This window comes from Amblyomma mixtum, chromosome 7 (genome assembly GCF_055824585.1).
Source record: "Amblyomma mixtum isolate Tamu chromosome 7, ASM5582458v1, whole genome shotgun sequence".
Taxonomy (NCBI): domain Eukaryota; kingdom Metazoa; phylum Arthropoda; class Arachnida; order Ixodida; family Ixodidae; genus Amblyomma; species Amblyomma mixtum.
The window spans coordinates 73,318,107-73,337,521 of record NC_143018.1 but is presented as its reverse complement, the minus strand read 5'-3'; the positions used below and the strand labels follow the sequence as shown (position 1 = coordinate 73,337,521).

General features: G+C 48.7%; 1 protein-coding gene across 14 annotated transcripts in view; it reads left to right on the top strand.

Annotated features, from left to right (window-relative positions):
- The window catches only part of LOC149336506 (cell adhesion molecule Dscam1-like), a 196,269-nt gene extending 177,250 nt beyond the window's left edge, over window positions 1–19,019 (top strand). For 11 of the 14 annotated variants that reach the window (XM_089552927.1, XM_089552932.1, XM_089552939.1 and 8 more), the window contains 7 exons: window positions 1,808–2,030; window positions 3,938–4,036; window positions 7,970–8,155; window positions 8,734–8,886; window positions 11,801–11,860; window positions 14,961–15,088; window positions 15,924–19,019. In XM_089552927.1, coding sequence (XP_089409053.1) covers window positions 1,808–2,030; window positions 3,938–4,036; window positions 7,970–8,155; window positions 8,734–8,886; window positions 11,801–11,860; window positions 14,961–15,088; window positions 15,924–15,986 — 912 coding nt within the window. In that variant the 3' untranslated portion in view covers window positions 15,987–19,019. The remainder of the gene's footprint in view (window positions 1–1,807; window positions 2,031–3,937; window positions 4,037–7,969; window positions 8,156–8,733; window positions 8,887–11,800; window positions 11,861–14,960; window positions 15,089–15,923) is intronic. The other 3 variants (XM_089552928.1, XM_089552936.1, XM_089552935.1) reach the window with 1 other exon arrangement.
- The last annotated feature ends 396 nt before the right edge of the window (window positions 19,020–19,415 follow it).

The following is a 19,415-nucleotide window of genomic DNA, read 5'->3' as shown; positions in this document are numbered from 1 at the left end:
GCCGTATGGCTGCGCTCGGGTGGATGTCAATGAGTAATTACTCCCTTATTACAAATCTACTCCACATTGGGGGATTCCACTAAACATTTGACCTCTACTATCCTAATCCATCTCAGTTCGCCGCTGAACTGACACAAACGAGGACACTGCGGGGGCCGTAAGTCGTTCCGTGCTACAATGCCATTTGCCCAGCTTCGCCTCTGCTAGTCATTACGTAGTTTTCTAAAAATGCGGTATTTACGGGGAAAAAATGACAGATTTTAGTATTCTGCCGGGCCAAATGTCATTTTGTGCAGGCAGCTTGTTTTGTTGCGAAAGCAACACTACGCGAGTCGCCGAGCCATTTCGCAGAGCTGACGCAAGGCCATACTGCGCATGCTCGAGGACGGTGCACAGCTGGCGCGTCGCCGCCGTCGTTGCGCGGGTGACTCAGAGGTGCCGCCGCCGCGCTAGCCAGTTTCGCATGCGCAGTAGCGGCGCATAGCTAGCGTGCTGGGGCGGCTGGGGCCGCCGCCGCTGCCGCGCGCTCTGCACTGCCTCTCTCTCCTCGTTGCTTTCGCATTCCTCCAGGTTTAACCAGAGCTAAACCACTGCCAATTTTTTTTTACTTCCCAAGTATGTAATGCACGTTCGGAAGATTTTACTTGCGGCCGAACTTGGGGTCGGGGCAGAGGGACAGCGGTCGTTTACTGTAGCCGTTGCCGCCTTATTTCGTCACTGTCGGTGTTTATGCCTGCCATTACATTTACTCCGAGATCTCAAACGCCCACTTGCCGTGCACTCAGTGGTTCTGAACCCAGCGCAGTGGGATGCGAAGTCACCTCGACTCTTAAGCATTCTTGAGCGCGTGCCATTAAAGTGCGGCCTCTACGATCACACCTTCGACCGTTCCGCTCGCCGTGGCTTCTCAGTTGACGAAATGCATCGGCAACGTAGGTGCTTTGGGCGCTTGTGCCACCGCCACGTGCGCCCCATATGCTGGGAACGCTAGGGTGCGTGCATGAAAGCACTTCCGTTGAGGGTGATTACAACCATTGATAGACGCCATTTTGTTCCGCAAGAATTTCGGCTGCCTATGAAAAGGTCTATAGAACCGGATTTTGATAGGTCTATATAACCGGAATTTTTCCGCCACCTGATTCAAACTCACTGCGTCAAGATCGGAAGGGACTCTGTGACCGCGGGTAGGTGGACGGCGCCGCAGGCTGGCCTCAGGGATCCGTACCAAGTAAACTCTCTCGACGTCATCCTAGTTTGCTTGCGACAACGGCTGATGGTGGCGATACGCGTATTTCGTTCACTGCCCTTTTCTAAAAGCTTACACAGGCTCCTTTTCTCGTGAGAGTACCCCTCTTTGTGATTACAACGCGGTAATCAATAGATAAAGACGAACTTAAATTTTTCCTCATCGTCTCTTCAATACAGCGGCGGATTTATGGGCAGCGGTTCGGGGTGGTGAGGACAGTGCGGTTTTCGAATGAAAAATTCCTCACCTAGAGAGGGTGCCCCCTCTTTTCCGCTTTTCTTTTTCAAGCGTGCCCGTACTTTAATCCCGCAGTTTTACTCTACAAATTAAAGGCAGATGCAAGTACACGGCATGCACATATGCCGCGGAGATTGCGAATAAAACTCCCTCTTCATACCGCGCAAGTCGCGACGCACCCATTGGCGAATGTTTTGATCCAAGAAGGGCGCTCCTGTATACACCTATACAGGCCTGTATCGTTCCTGTAAAAGTCCGCTCTTTTCGCAGGCGCCGCCATGTATACTCCTGTATCGTTCTTGTAAGAGTCCACTCTTTTTTCAGGCTCCGCCGGCGGACAAGCTGAACGGCGAGCTGCGCGGCTACTCGGTCAGCTACAAGCTGGAAGGGACGCCCTTCAGCCAGGAGACGGTAAACCGCAACGCCAAGCAGAAGGTGTTCGCCGGACTGCAGGCGGCCTCCGTGTACACCTTCTCGGTGAAGGCCTTCAACGACATCGACTCCGGACCGGCCTCCGAGGAGGTCTCCTGCACCACCCTCAACGGAGGTACGGCTAATAACCCCGAAGCTACATGAGCCTTTCTGCCATCCTCACTGAGTGCTTCGTGGTGCCACCATAACTCAGACATTATCCATTGGACGACGGCGCACCCCTATTGGCCAATTAGCCACGTCCTGCGCCAATCGTTGCACCCCCCCCCCCCCACCTAGAAAAATTGTTAATCACCACTCATCGCCTCTCCTTTTTCCAGCAGGCAGCATGCAGCCACATGAAAAATGTTGCTGATGAGAAAAACCAACGCTATTTATTCGGTGCGGTACATGCGCGCCTAAGTCTATTTCCTCGAAATTTCAGCTAAGGTACAGTCACCGACAGATTTTTCAGAATCGGCGGGAGCCGGAAAATGGTCCGAATAATCGAACAGTCCGAAAAATGCGTGAACTTTGAAAAAATAATCTGCGAAAAACCGGGTTCAAAAATCGCGAACTTTGCCGCTCCCCGCGTTCCGCCCTGAAAGCGATAATATTAGACTTTATCTGAGCCACAGTCGTGCTTTCGTCATGTCCGCACCACGTCGCGTCACGATAGAGTCACTCCACGTCACGACACCAGCCTCTGCGACGCGGCCGCAGACCATGAAGGACTTCTGTACGCGCCGTGCGAAGCAAGAACAGCCAATTTTGATGCGCAACGACGCTCGCGAAGACCGAGAGAGGTAACCCACGGGAAGACGCCGGCGATAGTGAGTGCCTCTGAATTCGCCCCCCCCCCCCCCCCCCCCCCCCCCAACGCCGTCCGAGCCGCGGCGGACGCAGGAGCTGTCTCGATTTCGACGCGATCGCGCGCGCTTTGAGGCCATCTCGATGACAACGAAGAGTGTGCCATTATTTCAGGCAGCAGCCGAGACGAACGACATGTGCCGCTTTTTAAGCGAGGCTTGTTTGCACTCCTTTTTATAACTTTCTTTCCTTTTTCATTATGCCTAATGGCAAACAGCTCGAATAAAAAAAAAACAAATAAGAACGAATAGCCAAGCCGGCCTGTCGGATTGACTTCGTTTAAATCCAAGATGGCGCCTTTAACAGCGGTGGAGAACCATTTGGTTGCGACAGCGATGCCCGCTCGCGTGTATATTAATTCAAAGAAAAAAAACGACTTTGCGGTTGAAAAACGATCTCCACACCTGGCGTCGACTTTAGCCCGAAAAATCGAACTTTTTGACTGCACTGAGTCGGAAATATTGGTCATGAAATTGTTCACGTGCCTATGAGGTGCGCGATGGTTCCACAGCAAGGTCGAAATATCGCACAAGCCCGAATTATTGGAGTCCGGAAAATCAGTCGGCTACTGTATTATCAACTTATGTTTGCACCCTTCCAGCTCTCTCTGGTTCTTATAGTTACCTTATGATTTTCTGTTCCATACCTCCCTGTGCTGCTGTTGTTCTAATTTCATGCTTTTCACTAACTCTCTGTTTCAAAATGTACCGGCAAGCACTGGATACTTGAATACACTGTTGTGTTATCTTTTTCACAAATACTAGCATGCTACTGTTTGCAACTTGACAGCGCCAGCTACAAGCATGCCATATGTCTCTAATTCTCTTCCAAATATGTTTTGGTGCTCCACAGCTTCTGTCACTACATTACATATACGGACATGCTCTGTCACTTATTCCTAACCATTGGTGACAATTCAGTTCAGTTCCATTCACGTTGGTTCTCTTCATTCCAACTTACTGACATGGCTGACTATTGAACAAGCTTCAGGCCAATTTTTCCACAAAAGCTGACTTAAGCACACATTTTGGAGCATGGCATCAAACACTCTCTTTTTGGCTGATTACTTTTATGAGCAACATGCATATGGCAGTCTACGTGGGAAACTGCTCACGAAGTTGCTTTTCCATCGTAACCTGTGTTGCACTATGCTTATACTATTTTTCTTTCCAGATCCACCGCCAGTGCCAAGCCTGCGAGTGACCGGAATAACATCCTCATCCGTTAGCCTCAACTGGAATGCGCCGCAGAGCCCAATGACACCAGTCATCCGTAAGTATGAACACGTCCGCACTTCGCACAAACTTTCGTCGGTTGCATGGCTTCTCCGGTTCGAGTTCAGAACACACACCTTTTAGCTAAACGTGCACCTCCACACAAACTCGTGGCCCTGCTGATCCGATCTTTAGAATGGTTATGCACTCTTATGAACCCTATACGCAAACGGGATGTTACGCTGTATGTCACATCTGCACTTTTAGGTCAGCGTATGCAAACGGTGACAATGATAACGTCTGCCATAGTGCCGACATCTAAGGTTTTGAAAGAGAACAACTTTTGGCAACAAACCACTTTTCATTAGGCCTAGCAGCAGCAGCAGTAGTGACAAATGAAAAAACGAATAAACACAGTGGATATATTGCTTATTAACTGTATAGGCGAGATGAAATGAGACGAAGCAAAAGCTTGATGCCCCATTTATGGCCACCAAATGTACTGGAAAATGCATTAGCAACAAATTCAGTCCAAAACGAAGGGACGTGCACGGTGGTGTTGCAAACTCTATGTTTTTGCACACACAAGAGACATGGCGTACTCAGCGTGAGTTTGCATTAACGCCAGATTAGAAGTAGTGTTTGGTGCATGTGCACTATGAAGTGTGCTATTTTTTGTCGTAAGCTAGCGATTTTGTGTACACCTGCGTACGATATTCTAAAACTGCCTCGTGACCCATTAAACGAAAGTTGTGAGCTCAACTTTCTGTCCCCCAGCAGTTCCACCTGTTCTAAGCGAACACCAGTTCAGCTTCCAAAAAGCCATTGAACTGAGTGACAGTCAACTGTGTTTACGCAGCATATTCTGCTGAACTCAGCTAGTCATGTCGATCATGACACATTTGGATCATTAATGTAGAAAAATGCAATTTGGGAACATCTAATCATGGCAAATGTCGATCAGTCAGCCAATATGGCAGGAATATTAACAGCCTTGTCTTTTGACCCATTCAAATGGAATCACTGATAGCCGATGACCTCGTGGAAAGTTGGCACCTTGTAGCACCTTGCGATCACGGTTCAAGTCAAGGAGTTGAAGCTTCCTATCACAGGTGTAACTTGGATGCCCTTGGCCTCTTTCACGTAGACTGCATCTCGCCACATATTCCAGCCAACAGGTTTACAGGTTCTCATTACTTCTTCGTGCCAGACACACGTTGATAGCAGCAGTGCTAAAGGACGATAAGATTGCCTAGTTTGTTGCTCAATGTACCTGGCATGGTGACCCAGCACATAGGAGGATGCATTGCTACTGAGAATTAGATTGCGGATTCGTTCCCGTCTTCTGTGACCGTATTTTGATGGAGGAAAAATGCAGACTCCCATGCACAGACACCTTGGTTCCCGAGGAGAAACAACCCCTGTAGGTCGATATGAAGGTTCAGTTGTAGCCCAGCTCTGGATTTGACATTTAAGGTGTAACCATAGTATACAGTGTGCTTAAAATTACGTTTTCAGGATTCTGGGAGTGCAGACGATGCACAATGCGCGAAAGTCATTTCTGCACCTATGGTTACTGGCTAGGCAGGCACAAGTTGACAGAATCAGTCGCGTTCAGTCTCATGAGTAAGAATCAAAATCAGTCAAAAACTTTTTAGCCACAGGGGTTGGAGTTCAGTGTTATATAAAAAATTTAAAAGCAGTCATGCATTTTGACTATTCCATTTTGCAGAATTCCGACATATTAGCCTCCAAATTTCCAGGTGAATTTGCGCGAATGCGCCTGCAAGGCTCTGACTATCACTGCAAAAACTTCTCCTGAAGTGATGCAGTTCTGATATGTGGCATTTCTTACGCAAACTACGCAGATCAATAGATGAAGACACTGGTTCCCTCTCATTTTTGGCTAGTGAAGTTGAAGAAACACCGTAAGGAACACCACGGAGGAGATCAGCGCTGATCCTGTTTCGCTTGTGCAATTACATTAGCCAGCAAAACTGGTCGCGAATATAACGGAGCACACGCGTGTTAGAAAAATTCTGGAAGTGGAATAGTCAGGATAAACGACTATGATCTAAATTTCTAATATAACTATGTACACCAACTGCTGTCACCAAAAATTTGTTAATTATCTTTATTCACTAGGATATTTACAAGACGTCTCATTTTTTGTCTGTCTGGTTATAAAACCAGTGTGCAGGATGAGTGTTCGTGCATTTCACATCAGTTATTGTTTGTTTTTATAAAATCCTCAAAGCGCAATTTTGAACACCTGTATACTGGCGCATGCATCCGTGTTGCGAGATACAAGATAACATCCACAGAGCTTTTTATGTATAAAGTTTGCTCTGCGATTGGTCGATCCTTTGGCAGTTGTGCCTTTCTGAACCATGATTAGCTACTACACAAACAACATCTTGAGGGAAACGAGATTTGAAATGTTCATGCTTGCACTGGAGCTTAATGGATAAACTTTCTAGGTAGCCACGAATTGGCATTACGCTTAAAGGTGTTTACCTCAGAAACAAGAAACAGCTGAGTCGTGGGCAATCAGCGATTTTGCGCAGTGAGTGATTGATAGAACCCAGTCCTCTTCTGTGGTCCAGCCCGCTTGTTACAGGACTCGTGCCCGAGCTTCTTGGGACGCCCAGTAGACCATCATGCTGTGCCAGCTTTCTCACCTGCCTTTTGATTCCTCTCCTTCCACACTCAAGTTTAGCCCGACAAAGCGTCACGCAACCAAACTCCGGGCCTCTACAGATTCATCTTCCTTGCATCATTACTTATATTCATATCCTCTACTTTTCCCTGCCCTGTAGTTTAGTTGCTGGCAGTTTTCTTCTACTGTTGAATGATTTCTTGGCACTGCCATAGTAGCTACAGGTCGTGCCTGCAAACCAGGAGCTGAACTTCAAGAGCTGCTGGCAAGTTTTAGAGGCGTGTGCTTAGCCAGAATGGTGTCTCTCATACGCCAGCCTATCACTAAGATTAATAAATATATATGTGCTAAAGTAACGCATAGCATCGGCTTTGAGGCGCACGTAGTCGAGGGTTCCAGGCTAATTTCAAGTGCCTGCAATTGTTCAATGCTGAAACGAAATCTTAGTCCAGAACTGTTGTCGTACTAATGGTCCACTGAAATGCTGCCGTCACAGCATGCAGCCCAGCCTGCAAATTCTTGTTCAGCCATATTTTGACTGAGCTACTAATTAATCTACAATAGGAATCAGAAGTTCAAAGGGCATGCAGATGTACATTTTCTGCTCTTTTTACAGCAAGGTTGTTCTAATGTCGATTGTGGTCTGCGTGTTGTCGTAGATCTGTTTTGATTTATTGGGGTTGAACGTCCTAAAGCGACTCAGGCAATGAGCGACGCTGTAGTGAAGGGCTCCGGAAATTTCGATCAGCTGGAGTTCTTTAAAGTGCACTGACATTCCACAGTACACGGCTTCTAGAATTTCGCCTCCATCGAAATTCGGCCACCGCGGCCGGGATCGAACACGCGTTTTTCGGGCCAGCAGCCGAGCGCCGTAACCACTGAATCACAGGGGCAGGCTAGTCATAGATTTGTATTAGTTTATGAGCCATGGTAACTCCCCGCAGCAGCCCGGACTGCCCTGCCTAAATTGGCAGATTCGGTCAGAAACCTGCATGGCGTATTTCACATAGCAGTACCCTCTATTCCAGCACCTCATTGCTTGCTACTTTGTAGCACACTAAGCGCACAGAAGAACGAAAGGAATGCTGGGTACTTTCTCTGTCAACAATTTGTGACCTCTCTTCGGTCGCTTCAGCCAGAGAGCGAGCATTCCAAATGCAGATTTGAGGCTTATACTCTCCACCGGGCACAGGTGCCCCTGTCATGCTGTGGGTGGCCCCTCACGGTCTGCTATTGGAATTTGCCATTCCTCTAAGCAGGTGGCAAGCACCGAGAGAGTTTCTGGCAACGTGGAAGCTTCAATGCTGTAGCTTTGCCTGCCTCTCCATGCAGAGTACCTGGTGCAGTATGGCACGGACGAGGAGGATAAGGCGGACCTGCACATCCCAGGCAACAAGGACACCGTGACGCTGAGAGAGTTGCGCAGCGGCACCCGCTACAATTTCCGCCTGGCCGCGTACAACATGTACGGCCGTGGAGACTTTTCGCACAACCTGCCCGCTGTCACTCACTTGTCCGGTAAGCACAGACCCTGGCTTGCTTTGGCCCAGAGTTATCATACAAATCTCGTACAATTTGTATAATACCGTACGACACTGTTACGAGAAATTAGGGATATTTAAAAACGTATGACACGGGCATTATAATTGAGCGACATTTGTATAACAACCTGTATGAAGTTACTGCATGATGCAGCTTTTTCACTATGGATATATATGGTCCTGCGGTATTGGAGTGGACGCTGCAGGATACAAAGCCTTGGTCAGAAGTTCTTGAGCCACTTGTGTTGCTCTTTATCCATATAGTGGAGCAGTAAGAGCACCCGTAAAGACGAAAATGTTGTCAAATGTGAGCGCGAAGGTTTTAGTGCATAATTTTAGACTTCAATGTGACCATGTAAAAGGCGGCGTTGGTAAGCGACATCTGCAAGAGTTCAAACTTCACACATTCAGGTGGGTCTGCTACATGACGGCCGCGTAGTCCACCCTGCGTCTGTCTTACGGCAGCCCGGCCGTTCACCGTAAGGGTACCGTCTTTCGCGGTTGTGGGGTTCTGACTGAGTTGTCATTTCTTTCCCACTTTGTTTTTCTCCGCAGACGGGCGCTCGCTGCAGGTGACCACCGAGAGCGAGGTGCCCTTCTACTACCGCACCTACTTCGTGGTACCCGTGGCCGCCTCCTTCACCGTCATTATCACGGCCGTGGTCATTGCCTGGGCCTGCCTCAAGCGCGCCACCATCATCCAGAAAAGTGAGCGCTCCTCCCTATCTCATCATTCATCTATTCTTTCTGTGTCTGTCACGTGAGCAGCGCTAATGGCTCTAGTTAGCAAACGGTGAACAAACAGGCACGGAAGAAATAGGGTGCAGTACGCACTTATGAATTCTTCATTTTTTTTGTGGCTGTGCTTTGCGCAGTCTCGTTGGTGTGATACTGCCAACTATCTCAGCTCGCTGCTCTCCTAATATAGACTTTTAACACAGCGGATACGTGTTAGGATATATACCAGATGCCCGATGCTGGCGCGCACAGGCAGGTACGCACTCTCCCTGGTCAAGCATCTGCTTCTGCTGCAGTATGTGCTGCAGCAATCACGCACAGACCTTTCGATTTTGTGCATGCATATGACAAAGCACCTGCTTATTGGACCGTCGCGAACAGGTTCAGAGAGCTCTCGGTGCTCACAGCAGTCCAGCTAGCAATATAACGGCATCCAAGGAATGCTTAAGGGAAATGTCTATACATCTAACACGCCTCACCTATGCGAAAACTCTCCAGCCATTCGCTTGCACGTAGCTTCCAGGGTAGGAACGTACCACTTGCGTAAGGGATGCTGTCAGTCCATGGCGTCCTAGAGGCCCCGTCTGTATCATTTATGAGACATGAAGACTGGCTATTTTTGAGCTTTCTATAATTAAAATTAGGGGTGCACTGTGACGATCTCAAGTGCGCGAGGCGAAAGCATTTTCGCGCCGATTTAATTGGCCTCTCGCGATTTCTGTTGAAGCTCTGCAGCGCGAGTGCGCTTAGTCGTTGGCGAAACGAGAGAATGCTTAGGAGGCATCCGTCTGGCGCGACTCGAAGGAGACGTCTGACTCGGTCGGCTGGAATGTCAGCGCCGCACGACGGTGGCGCCACCAAGGCGCAAAGCGCATGCGCAGCAGAGAGCGGCGCGGGCGCCGCCATCCACGTGGCGATGACGTCATCAGAATGATTAGCACCTACAGTGTGACAGTTTTTGCGGACGAGCGGATAAAAATGAGCCATTAAAGGCTTTCGCCTTAAAAATTCAGCCGCGTTTAAGGCCTAACCACATGACAGCGTTTCTTCGGCATCGCGTCTCGTCTAATGGCATCACAGGAGGCGAAATTCCTGCGTTTGGAAGGTCTTTGACTAATACAAACACCTTCCAAACGCCGATATTTCGACGCCGGTAGCCAAGACGCTGACGCCGAAGAAACGCTGCCGTGTGGTTCTGCGTCACCATCGGCGACTAGGCGCTACAGCGATGCGGACGTCGTGTCGGTGCTCATCCAGTGCATTCATAGCCTGTTGCGTTGCGTTTTCGAACAGTAAAAAAAGTGACGGTCAAAGGAAAAAAAATTAATAAAGAGTGCGCATCAACGAAAAAAGGATTTTAATTTGAGGCCACATCGCTAGGCCTAAAGCGCTGCGCACTGCAAGTCGTGAACTGTCGACTTTTTTCCATTGCTCACTGCACAGAGAGGGCTTGCAACTCAAGGTTCGCTGCCTAACGCCTCGAGGGACGCTCGTCTAGTGCCTCAATATCGTACCGCTTCATAGAAACGTCATCCCGCTGAACGACAGAGTAGTGATTAATGGGAAAGAAACGAAGTCGAAAAGCTGTATCAGCTGGGATGCCTGGCCGACCAGGCCGCCCTACTGAGCCTTCCTGGCTGGCAAGGTTGGTCCTCTCATCTCTCACGGTGGCCCCGAGTGTTCTGCGCGCGTAGTGTATAAGCGACGTTCAGACTTCGAGCACATCTTTTTTTCATTTGTGTTTTCTACGACACAGAGACAGGCGTGGCCATGTTACTCAGCTGCATGCATTTGGGATGAATATCGACCCATAGGAATGTACCAGGTCAGGCACGGATACAAGGGGAGGCCCGGAGCCGTCCCCCCTCCAACCCCCCCCCCCCCCCCCTGAGAATAAGTTCAGAACCCCCCTCTCCGCCCTCCCCCAGCAACAACCCGCAACAAAACATTTATTGCTGTGTGCCTGCAAAGTGGAGTTTCGGGCCAGTTGGTAAGTCATGATTGGCAGGTGGGCTCAGCGCGAGACAAACTAGGACAAGAGAGGGACACAGGACGAGCGCCTGTCTTGTCCCCGTTTGTCTCGCGCTAAGCCCACCTGCAAAACGTGCCTGTATCAGATAATGCATAAAAGCTCCTCCCTTTCAAGATTCTCTCGCGCTGTCGACGTGAAGATTCGTTTATGCGAAGCTTATGGCCGTGGCCTCCGCGATTGAAGCCCGCTGGCGCAGATCGCGGAGGCTACTTTATGGCAGTCGTCGGTACGAAGTGAATTTAGCAGTGTCAGCCCGCGGCGCGCGCGTTTTTCTCTTGATTTCTTGAATGAGTGTGCTTAATTCGCTTTATTATCACTGATTTGTTGCATGTGTTTTATTTGTACGTTCTTATAACTATGATTTTCCTGAGTTCGGTACGTTTCAGTAGCGTCTAGAGGAATACGATGTTTCTATTGCCTTTTTAAGGAGAGTAAAGTTTAGCTTTCATTCGCGATGCTTCACACCAAAAGACCTTGAATGTGCAGAACTATGTTTTCGGCAATGTGCAATAAGTGGCAATATGCAATAAGTGTCGACAATGTGCAATAATGTTTGCTGACAACACAGTGTAGACAGGAAGTAGAGCTAGATGGAAAGCATTCGGTGCTAACCGATCACAGTCGTTAGCTTCGATATCCCGATCGCATTAGTCACACTTGAATGAAAAAAACATTGCAAAGCTTTTTTTTCAAATGTGGAGACGATACGATCGGCCTAAGCGGTAAAATGAAATTCTTACGGAAAGCTGATTTCACTTCGTAATATAGCATACTTATAAAAGAAAAGGCATCAGCGAACGGAGATTTTTTTGTGCGTCGACTGACTCCCCTGCTCGTTGTGTGCATTTCCAGACGCATACCTGAAAGTTTACGGTTCTTCCGAATACTATGGCGACTGTAAGCTACCGCCAGGTAAGAACGAATGTTCACGCGACTAACTGCTGCCTGTCACCACTACGCACTCACGCTGCTGAAGAGGCTCACTTTCGCCAACCACTGTCCTTGCTTCCAGCTTCCCTACTAACCGCCTAGCCCGAAAGCCTGAACTTCTGCAACGGTTCTCAATGATGAACGCTTCGACGCACAGCTTACCATACTAACCCGCATCCTTCTGTCGTCCGTCATTTCTGCGTTGATCAGCTGCAACGCGTTGCTCTCAGCTCTGTTGCTCTTGCTTTTACGTGAATGGCGTTTTGTGCGCGATGCGCACGAAGTTGGCTAGCACATAGCGGGCAGAAAAGCTTTTGTTGCGAAAGCAGCACTACGCTAGGTATGAGTGATTTCGCGGAGGCCCGGAGAGCCCCAGCTGCGCATGCGCGAGGAACGAGTGACGTCAGAGCAGCGCGGAGCCGCCGCCGACTCCTCCGCTGCGCGGGTGACTCAGAGCTGCCGCCGCCGCGGCGATTGAGCTGCCGCCGCCGCGGCGATTGCCGCGCCGTTGCTTCCGCAATTCTACTCGGGATGGCCATTGGTCAAACCACAGGCATTTTTTTTAACACGTTTCAACTTAATGATGACAATGTTTAACTCATCGGCGACACATACATAACAGGTTTTCTGGTGCGATACGGAAACGTGTATTAGAAAATAAGATTTAAAAGTTAAAATTAAAAGCAACTTTCAGTGCACAGCTGCAACAACTATGATAGCGAAGAAATGAGAGCTTGAAGCTGCAGGCCGGCCCCCAGCCTGTAGCCGTTTTATAGTTGTATGGAGGCAGCGAAGTGCTCGATTTGGCGACTGCATGCCGTTTTGAAAATTAAAAGCACAGTTCTTCTAATCCTTAAGATTTCGCAATGTTAGACGCGGGCCCGTCGTACCTGCGAATCCGAAACCCATACGCTTACCGCTTCCCTTTTATATCCCATCTAGTTGCATATTTAAAAGCAAAGGAAGCAGCGGAATTACGTAAACGAAATAGATAGGAATTAAATGAGGACGCCAAAATTATGCCAGCTGAACAGAAGTCGTAAAGCAATGAATTGCATGATCTTCACACTATGCATGCCTGATTTTTTTTTCTTTGTTCATATTTTTCTCGCCTTTAGTCTTAATTACCGCGCACTCGTCCAAACTCCCCAAATCTCACCTTATATTCATCACTATCTTCAAAAGGTTCTGTTAAGGTACCATCACCCTGTCGTGGTACGTTCCAGAAGTCGAAGGAAAACATGGAGGACTTCTTTCCTAGAAGCAAGTGGCTCACAGCCCTGACGTTCTTTCGGTGCCGTAACTACGTAGAAGCTGCTGTGAATTGGAACCAGCTGTCAACACATGCTTCTAAAGAGCCCGATGCGCACCGTAGGACTCACCGGCCGGTTATGTTTATTCCCCAAAAGACTGATTCGAAAGCCGTTCATATTTTGCGGCGCGTTTTCAACGCCACCATAGCGTTAAAAGGCCCCATTGTCCAAAAAATTCGGCGTCGGCGTTGTAGGCGAAAAATCACGTGGTGCCCGTGGGCACGTGGTGCCCGAAGAGTGACCTGGGTGGGCCACCCAGGTCACGTGACCTTGCGGCGTCATCACAACCTGGCCACCGCATAGTGACCAAACTGTTTAAAGGGTCAGTCTACTCACCGAGATGAGTGTATAAATAATGGCATATTCTGGTAGTTGGCACCCTATAACATCAAGAACGAGGGGTCTGCGCCCGGTTTAGGCAGGAATTTATATTTTATTTCGGCGTTAAAAGTCGCGTAAAAATGCATGGTGGCGACCCCAAACGTTCATTTTGTTCAAGAAAGTGGTAGTCTTTTTTGTGGAAGCATAAGTGAATATACTACGTACCATTTGTATGCCCCAATGTCAGAGAAACGCACGTTTTGTTCTAGTAAACTGTAGAAGGCGTACCGCTCGCTTTTTCTGTCAATCACATGAATATTTATAGTTACACGTACGCAAAACGCAGGCACATTCCCACCTTTAGTTCAGCGTATGCTAGCAGAGACGCAAAAATAAACTCAGCCTATAGTGGCGCCATCTGGTCGTCAGGACGGGAACCATTGCTGTAAACAAACCGACTCTCCACTTAAGCCTAGGAGCGGCAGAATCGTCGCTCTAATTATTAAAATAAAGCAAATTTATCTCTTATATGTTTTCTTATAGGCGAGATGAGACGAAGCGAAAGACAGGCGTTCCATTTATGGCCAGTGAACGCACTGAAAAAGGCAGCAACAACGAGAATTCAGTCCGAAGCGAGAGGTCCGGCTTCGACGGGCGCCGCCATGTTTGTCGCCGCGCGGCGGAAATCCAGATGGTTGCCAGATGAGACTACCATCTCATACAGATGTGTTCCCACATTAATAAATTCTATTTTAAAATGTTCTACCGCACTCCTTGGCACCACAGCTGGCTAAACGGTAATTTGAGTAAAGAGCTATCGGTTGCCGCAAAGAAAATATGGTCGATAAAATTCAGTAGACTGACCCTTTAAGAGGAAGGCGGCGGCTGGCAGCCCGTCTTGGCACGTTGCTCGCGGTTGCTCCTACCGATGAAGATTAGATGCGTCGCTGGTGTGCCTGGCGCCATCTATGGGCGCCTCTTATAACAGCCACTTTTTCGACCAATCAGAATTTTTCGGGAACCACGACGGCGGCAACGCCGGCGCCGACTTTTCTGCGGAACGGGTCCCTTACGCTGTTGCTAAATATAGTCCTTATAATAGTTTTCAATGTCATCTCGATTTTTTTTTTTTTGCCCTTTAATATTTCGCTCAATCGATGCGGTGCCTTTTCCATAGACCCGTGCGGCCGGGATGCGCTTACTAGATTAGCGCACTGGAGCAACGGAGTAGAACCGGAAGGAAATACTCGTTGTATTTAACCGGCGTAGCACCGTGATGGTCACCTCCTGAAAAGGAAGACTGCCTGTCGATAGCAATCGTCGATGTCTTACTTCATACCTGGCTGCAATCCCTCTGTGTCACAGTGGACCACAGTGTAGGACACAGAAGCGGTTGCTTCCGAGTGTGCGACGGTCAGTGACGGCGCCCTTGACTGCCCTGTGCGCAGGCACTCCGCTGGTGAGCCAGTACGCCCGTGGTTCGTACGCGCCCACCATGGAGCACGGCCGAAACAGCCAGAACACCGAGGAGGCCTACGACATCCCATGGGACGGACCGCCCACGCGCACCGGCATGGTGAGCACGCATGCGCATCGAGGGGGGGGGGGGGGGGGGGGGGGCAATATTACCTACTATATCCCGGAACATTTACAGGACGTTCGAAGTTACTGTATACAGACTTTTACGTTGAAAGTCGTAAAAAATGTTTCGCAAGGTGGCCATTATTTACAGGATAAAATGTAATTAGGAGACAATTAAATAAAATGAACCAATATGATTCCAAATATCTCGTTTTTGCGCGCTGTTAAAATGAAACTGAAGGTCGCCAGCATCGAAAACGAGCTCAGTTATTAAAATGTCCAACTTTGGCATTCTGGTTCGAGACATCCAACGTAAAACAACACGATTTTGAAAACTCGTTAGGTAGGCTTTCCCACGTCGCATTTATGAAATGAAGTCGCCCAAATTTTTCACTCCGAATGTTATGCCTCAAGCAAATGGTACCGACATCGGGTCACGGGCACCGCTGTCGTTTACTACTAGCTTTTGCGGTTTAGCCTGACCGCACACACAGTACGGTATAACGCAATATGAGGGTCATCGCGGTCGTTCCGGTCGAATCGGACTAAAACTTTTTTTCGAAGTGTGACGGTCTCATGCTTTGAAATAAAAACGACAGTGCACGATAGAGGAATGGCTCGGATAGCTAAGCTATTCATTTCGTTCAGCCCCCTTGCAAATGTAAACTGCTGCATAGCAGTTTAATGACAGTTGTTCAAGCCTGAATCATTCACCTTCAAATCGCGTTATCTGTACACGCTGCACCTCAACGCAGCTGCCGCGAGGTGAACCTCACCTCAGTGCGAGGTTCGCCTCAGCGCTAATCATCGTTTCTTGTTTCCTTGCGCAGATCAACGACGGCATCGGCAGTTACGCTAGGCTCAAGACACAGGGAAAGCGCAACATCGTGTAACGTCTCCACCTCCGACGTCGGCTGCGGATGCCCAGCCTCTACACGGCTCAGCTTCCGGTTTCAACGACAGCAATGAGCGATTGTCTGCCGGGCATCGCTCATACGTAGAGTGTGACAGGTGGTACAGCCATTGGTCGTTTTCAGCATACCGGAGACCTACTAGCGGACACGCGTACCGGTTACCGGACCCTTGCGCTTGCGCAGTGGCATTGTTGGGGTCAGGGAGAGTCACTGCGCGTGCGCAAGAGGGGTCCGGTAAACCGGTATATGTCTCCGCTAGTATGTCTCCTGTAGGTATGCTAAAAACGTCTGTTTTTTGCTACTGGGCTGTGCTTCAGTGGTCTCGCAGCCGTCTTGAAAATTCAAATCTCTGAACGGCTGAACAGGCAACCTCTGCTAATCCCTCGGAGATTAGGAATGCTGGGGATTCGGTGAGAGAAGCTCTAGAGACCCCGGAAGCCAACCCGATGGAGATAGGAATTTCGACACTGGCTGTGCTAGCATCCCTCGCGAGACGTTCGGCGACTGTTTTCTCTTTTCAGTCACCCTCACGATAGTCCCATGTACAAAAGCCTATTATTGGCCTCATCATCTTTCCAGGCTTCACATCGTGACCTGTGCGTCGCGGGAATCAAGAGTTTTGTCATTGCAAACACTGTCATACTTTGCTGGTCAACTACGTATTCCAGTATTATGTGAAGCTGTACAGGCGGTGCTTCACGCGAAATCCATATCTAAATGTGCAGTATTCTTTTCAAATTGCACACGCTTTTGGTTGGGTTTCAAACCGTAATGTACTGCGGAAGACAGTATTGAAGGGCATAGAAAAGCGGATGCGGTCGCTTAAAAACGAGATTTTTCGGTGGAATTCATGGCTTTGGCATCGCGAGCTAAACAACTGAAGTCAACGAGCAGGTCAGTGTTAGAAAATGCAGAAGTGAAGAACGCGTTTCAGAGTCGCCGCTATTGGTGTTGTAGGTACAGCCGGCAAATGAATGAAGAAGTGGCGAGTCATCGTGATGTCACAAGTGAAGCAGCAATTTCTAAAACTGATACGAAATCTCGTTGTCTCTCTTACATCGAGAAAGAATACTTGTGTCGGTTCATGATGCCCAGCCAGGTGTTCCATCAGCTAACTAGTTTAATTAATGGTCACAAACAACCTTTAGGTGTCTCCTAACGGTCACGGAAGTCGGCCGGCCATCTTGGCAATCATGCAAGGAAGATAAACGCGCACTGCGTGTACTTTTATCAACCCTGCGTTTCCTGCGGACGATGACGTAGCTGGTCTACGTTATCCGACACTACTTTGTTTTTAACCTCTGCCGACGCATCCGTAGTTGTCTCAGAACCGAACTGTGGGTAGGAGGAGGGTGACGTCACTTGTGGAGCACGAAATCACGAGTTGCACAAACAAGCGCCTTTCCCCGATCGAGAGTGCAGCGAAACTGCACGAGTCGCGTTTCATTGTCATCGCTTATAAAAACCTTCGACAAACATGGTGTCATTAGATACCTTTGGTATACCGTGTTACCGTTACCGGAATGCCGGGAGCCCGCGCATCGCCAGTGCGCCCGCGCCGATTGGTCCCGATGAGGCAGGCGCGCGCGCTGATTGGTCCCGATGAGGCACACGCAGCTGCCGGGTGCCTGGCGCCCTAAAGGCGATCTGCGCGTGCGCACTGACGACGCGCGTGCTCCTCCGGTATCGGCAGCACGGTACACGGTATGCTAAAGGTATCTGTTGCCGCAAAGCCGTTCATGTACGACTTGGGAGCGTAACATCGGGTCGCCATTGGTAAACCCTTTGGGTATCCTCACTCGTAGTCGACGCCGTACATTGTCCGATTACGAAAGCGTCGCACGTACGGCGACCTTTGTGGTCCTGTCTGACCACCGTTCCTTGAGCGGCTGATTTTGTATTTGTGATATGCGGTCAACGTGTGTTGCTTTTCGCGGGCGAAATACACGGTACTAGTAGTGGCGACCACTATGACAACCACTATAGTGGCCGCCACCGATTGTTATGTAGTCAGAGGAAGATGTGAACAGTACACGTCAGCACAACATGAACGAGTAATATATCGCAGCAGTGTTGTATCGCGTTTGTAATCTTCTCTATCCTAGACTTGTCTACTTATTACTGCATATGTACAACGGTATTTATAATACACGCACGTGTCTGAGGACTCTTAACGAGCCACTTTTAGCTTCAGCTCAATTTTCAGCGTTATGTGTCGTGGTGTGTAGCTATATGTATTTCTAGAGTTCTGTGAAGTAACATTTGGCTTGCGTACGGAGCAACGCATTTAATTCGAGCTGTAAAGACTGTCATGCATTATCTGTGGCAAAAGTGATTTTTATGCTTTCAGCGCTATCCAGTAGTGTGCAGGTGAACAGTAGTATGAAGAAAGCCTATATGCTGTTGCAACTTGCTGCACTTCTTTTTGGGAAAGAATATCATATGTATCCTGTGGTCGCCTCGATCCAGATGGAAAATTTGAATGGCAATGGAGCTTATCGGTAATGAAAAAAGTGCTCTGGCTTGAACCGCCAAATTGTTTTTAGAGTGCAAGCGTTTTGTATTTCCAGATCGTTTTTACGACGTGAGTTATCTCCAGCGTAGGAAACTTGAAAGAAAAGTAAAAAAACTCGATGTACTTCGCGAAAATGGACACAGCAAAAAAAAAAAAATATTCAATCATCACGAACCTTTCCAGCTTAGTGGAAACTGACTTAAGCGGATGCTTCTGACGCACGCTGAGCAAGGCTGAATGCTTTCGCGACTGAGAGGATGAGCTGCACTGTTAAATTAGAGGAGTTTTCGAGGCCGTTTAGTGAATTACTGAATCTCACTTGAGCTCCAGCGGTGTGCACTGAATGCGTGTGTATGGTACCTGGGCTGTGTGTCGTCGAGACACGATATTGTTTTGCGTTGCTGTTAAGTGTGTAAATATTATTGATTCTGTTGGCATTTTGTTGTTGTTTGATCGTGCCCATCTTCAGGAAGAATAAACTGTTCTCCCCCCGAAAAGCCCGCGCACGTCTTTATTTGCACGTTTTTGCACGTGACAACGCAAGATGCATACGCCTTCCATACTCACTGTGACACCGGTGCCTCTGGGGGTGTACCCGGGTTCTCAGAGCTAGGATCGGAATTCCATTCAATGGTTCGACAACCACCCCTTGGTTCCACAGTGGAGGCATCGCTGATTTTCGCGACGTTCTGCGAGGAAGACGGCCAACTGCACGATGCCTGCCCGCTACAATTGTCCCTGTCAAATTCCTTTTTCCGAACATAGCTACAATCGAGGCCGGATATATTAAACTCGATGGCGAATACGAAAGATTCTAATATATCCATAATTCTGTATATAAAAACTATGGGGGCACTTTGGCAGCCTAAAGTGCGCTAGACGAAAGCCTTTGT